The sequence below is a fragment of the Empidonax traillii genome, unplaced genomic scaffold (assembly GCF_003031625.1).
Source record: "Empidonax traillii isolate 1590-97213 ecotype Southwest subspecies unplaced genomic scaffold, ASM303162v1 scaffold338:size1951571, whole genome shotgun sequence".
Taxonomy (NCBI): Eukaryota; Metazoa; Chordata; class Aves; order Passeriformes; family Tyrannidae; genus Empidonax; species Empidonax traillii.
In genome coordinates, this window is record NW_020955531.1 from 785,835 (window position 1) to 788,165 (window position 2,331).

At 45.8% G+C, this 2,331-nt stretch overlaps 2 protein-coding genes across 2 annotated transcripts in view; both read left to right on the forward strand.

Moving 5' to 3' along the window:
- LOC114061500 (immunoglobulin lambda-1 light chain-like) overlaps positions 1-2,299 on the forward strand; it is a 7,099-nt gene extending 4,800 nt beyond the window's left edge. The window contains exons 3-4 of the mRNA XM_027892030.1: positions 12-303; positions 1,793-2,299. Of these exons, the coding sequence (XP_027747831.1) occupies positions 12-303; positions 1,793-2,115 (615 nt within the window). The 3' untranslated portion in view covers positions 2,116-2,299. The remainder of the gene's footprint in view (positions 1-11; positions 304-1,792) is intronic.
- Positions 1-2,331, forward strand: part of LOC114061483 — a 23,417-nt gene that overhangs the window by 14,005 nt on the left and 7,081 nt on the right. The window lies entirely within an intron of this gene.

Sequence of the window (2,331 nt, forward strand, 5' to 3'; positions counted from 1 at the left end):
CGCTGACTCAGCCGGCCTCATTGTCTCACAAGGTGGGAGACACCGTCAAGATCACCTGCTCTGGGAGTAGTAACAAGTACTATGGCTGGTACCAGCAGAAGGTCCCTGGCACTGCCCCTGTCACTGTGATCTATGCTAACACCAACAGACCCTCGAACATCCCTTCGCGATTCTCCGGCTCCTCAGGCACATTAACCATCTCTGGGGTCCAAGCCGAGGACGAGGCTGTCTATTTCTGTGGTGGCTACGACAGCAGCAGTACTGCTGGTATATTCGGGGCCGGGACCATGTTGACCGTCAAAGGTGAGCCGCCGATTTCTTCTCGGTCTTTCCTTCCCCAGTGCGAAATTGTGACATTTTTGATGATTTGGGGTTTTTTTCTCGGACTTGGTGCTGGGCTGGGGTCTGCCGCCCGTTTGGGGCCAGGCACAGAGCGCAGAATTTTGGGCTGGGTCTTGTCCCTGCGGACTCTGGGGACTCTGGCAGGTGCCACGAAGGAGTGGGGGGTATTTTCTGACATGAAAGATCTTAAAATTTGCCCCGGAAATATGTCTGAGGTCTCAGAAAGAGGGAAACCTGGGTTTAGGTCTCTAGAGAAGGCGATTTTTGTCTTTGTTAAGAAATTTGTCAGCCTAAAATCTAAGTCCTCAACTCTTAGTCCAAAGTCTGTCACCACCGGTGAGAGAAAAGGGATCCTCTGCGGGGTCCCGTGGCTGAGGGTTCAGGGGCTGTGAAAGGGCAGCCGTGAGCAGCTCATCCCTGGGTTCTTAAACTAAAAATTTCAGGAGTATCCTAAAGATCCCATTGTCCAGGTAAGTCGTGTCAAAAATGGGGATTAACACATTGAAAATGCTGCCAGGAATGTCATTTGTCTGTAATTTGGAAAAGAATGTAGTCAAAGATCCCAATTTGAACCAAATTACTGGGGACTAAGACAGAAAAAAACTTTCTTTGACCATGTTTAAGCAGAAATTTTTTAATGGTGAAGTCATCTTGTTTTTTTAGTAGAGATAGATAGAAAGAGAAATAGAGATAGAGAAACAGACACTGTGCATTGGAGGAGGCAGCAGAACCACCTCAGAAAGACCAAACATCTTTTCTGCATCTTTCTTTGTGTGATTCTTACTTGTGCTTTTTCTTTGGTGAGTCTGAAATTGTCTGAAAGCAGAACTGGGCAGAAAACAGGGTTGTTTGTCTGTGATTTTTTTTTTTTTTTTAAACGAATTGCCTTGCAAAAGTAAAGAAATGGGCTTGGGGCAAATAACTAGAGATTTAGCTATGAATATTATAAATAAAAATATGTAATATAAAATATATTGCATATATGAAATGCATAAATGGATAAATGTTTGCCATATGCATTTTATAGAATTATACATATATTTGTATAATGATATGTACTACATATGTAAGTATATTGTATACTTTATAGATGTGATCTATATTATATGTATCTGTAATATGTACTATGTATATACACAAATATGTACAGATGGTGTATATAAAACATATATACAAGTATATATGGAATGTACGTTTATGTATGTGTGCATTACACGCATATATACACACATATTTTACATATAAAAATTATATCTATTATATATACAAATATAAATATATAGATCAATTTAGATTTAGATTTCCCAGATCTAAATACATTGGAGTTATAAGTGGTAAGCTCTTGGCTGTGGGGGAAGCAAGGAGTTTCTGGGTAGTGCCAACTGGGCAGACAGGGGCTGTGTCGGGCACAGGGCACTCTCTGACCCCACACCTCTCTCTTCCCTCGCAGGCCAGCCTGAGGTCTCTCCCACCGTCCACCTCTTCCCGCCGTCCTCCGAGGAGATCTCGAAGCAGAACAAAGCCACCCTGGTGTGTCTGCTGGAGAACTTCTACCCCAGCAAAGTGGAAGTGGAATGGTCTGCTGACGGCACTGTCCTCAAAAACGGTGTGGAGACCAGTCAGTCCCAGCGGCAGAGTAACAACCAGTACATGGCCAGCAGCTACCTGTCACTGGATGCCAGCCAGTGGCAAAGTTACAATTCTGTCTCTTGCAAGGCCAAGCACGAGGCTGGCGATGTGGTGAAGACGGTGAACAGATCCGAGTGCCCCTAACCCCACTGGGACCTCCTTGCACCCGCCGGCCCTTTGCTGGCTCGCTCACTCCTCCGCACTTCTGGGGACAGCGGCTCCCCCCAGCCGCACATCTCGCTCCCCTGCTCCCTGTCCCCTGCTCCTGTCCCCCCACTCTGAGTGTCAGACAAATAAAAACCGACACTGAACTAGTGCTGGCTCAGCATCCCTGTCTCTGTGTCCTTCCAATGCGCCCGC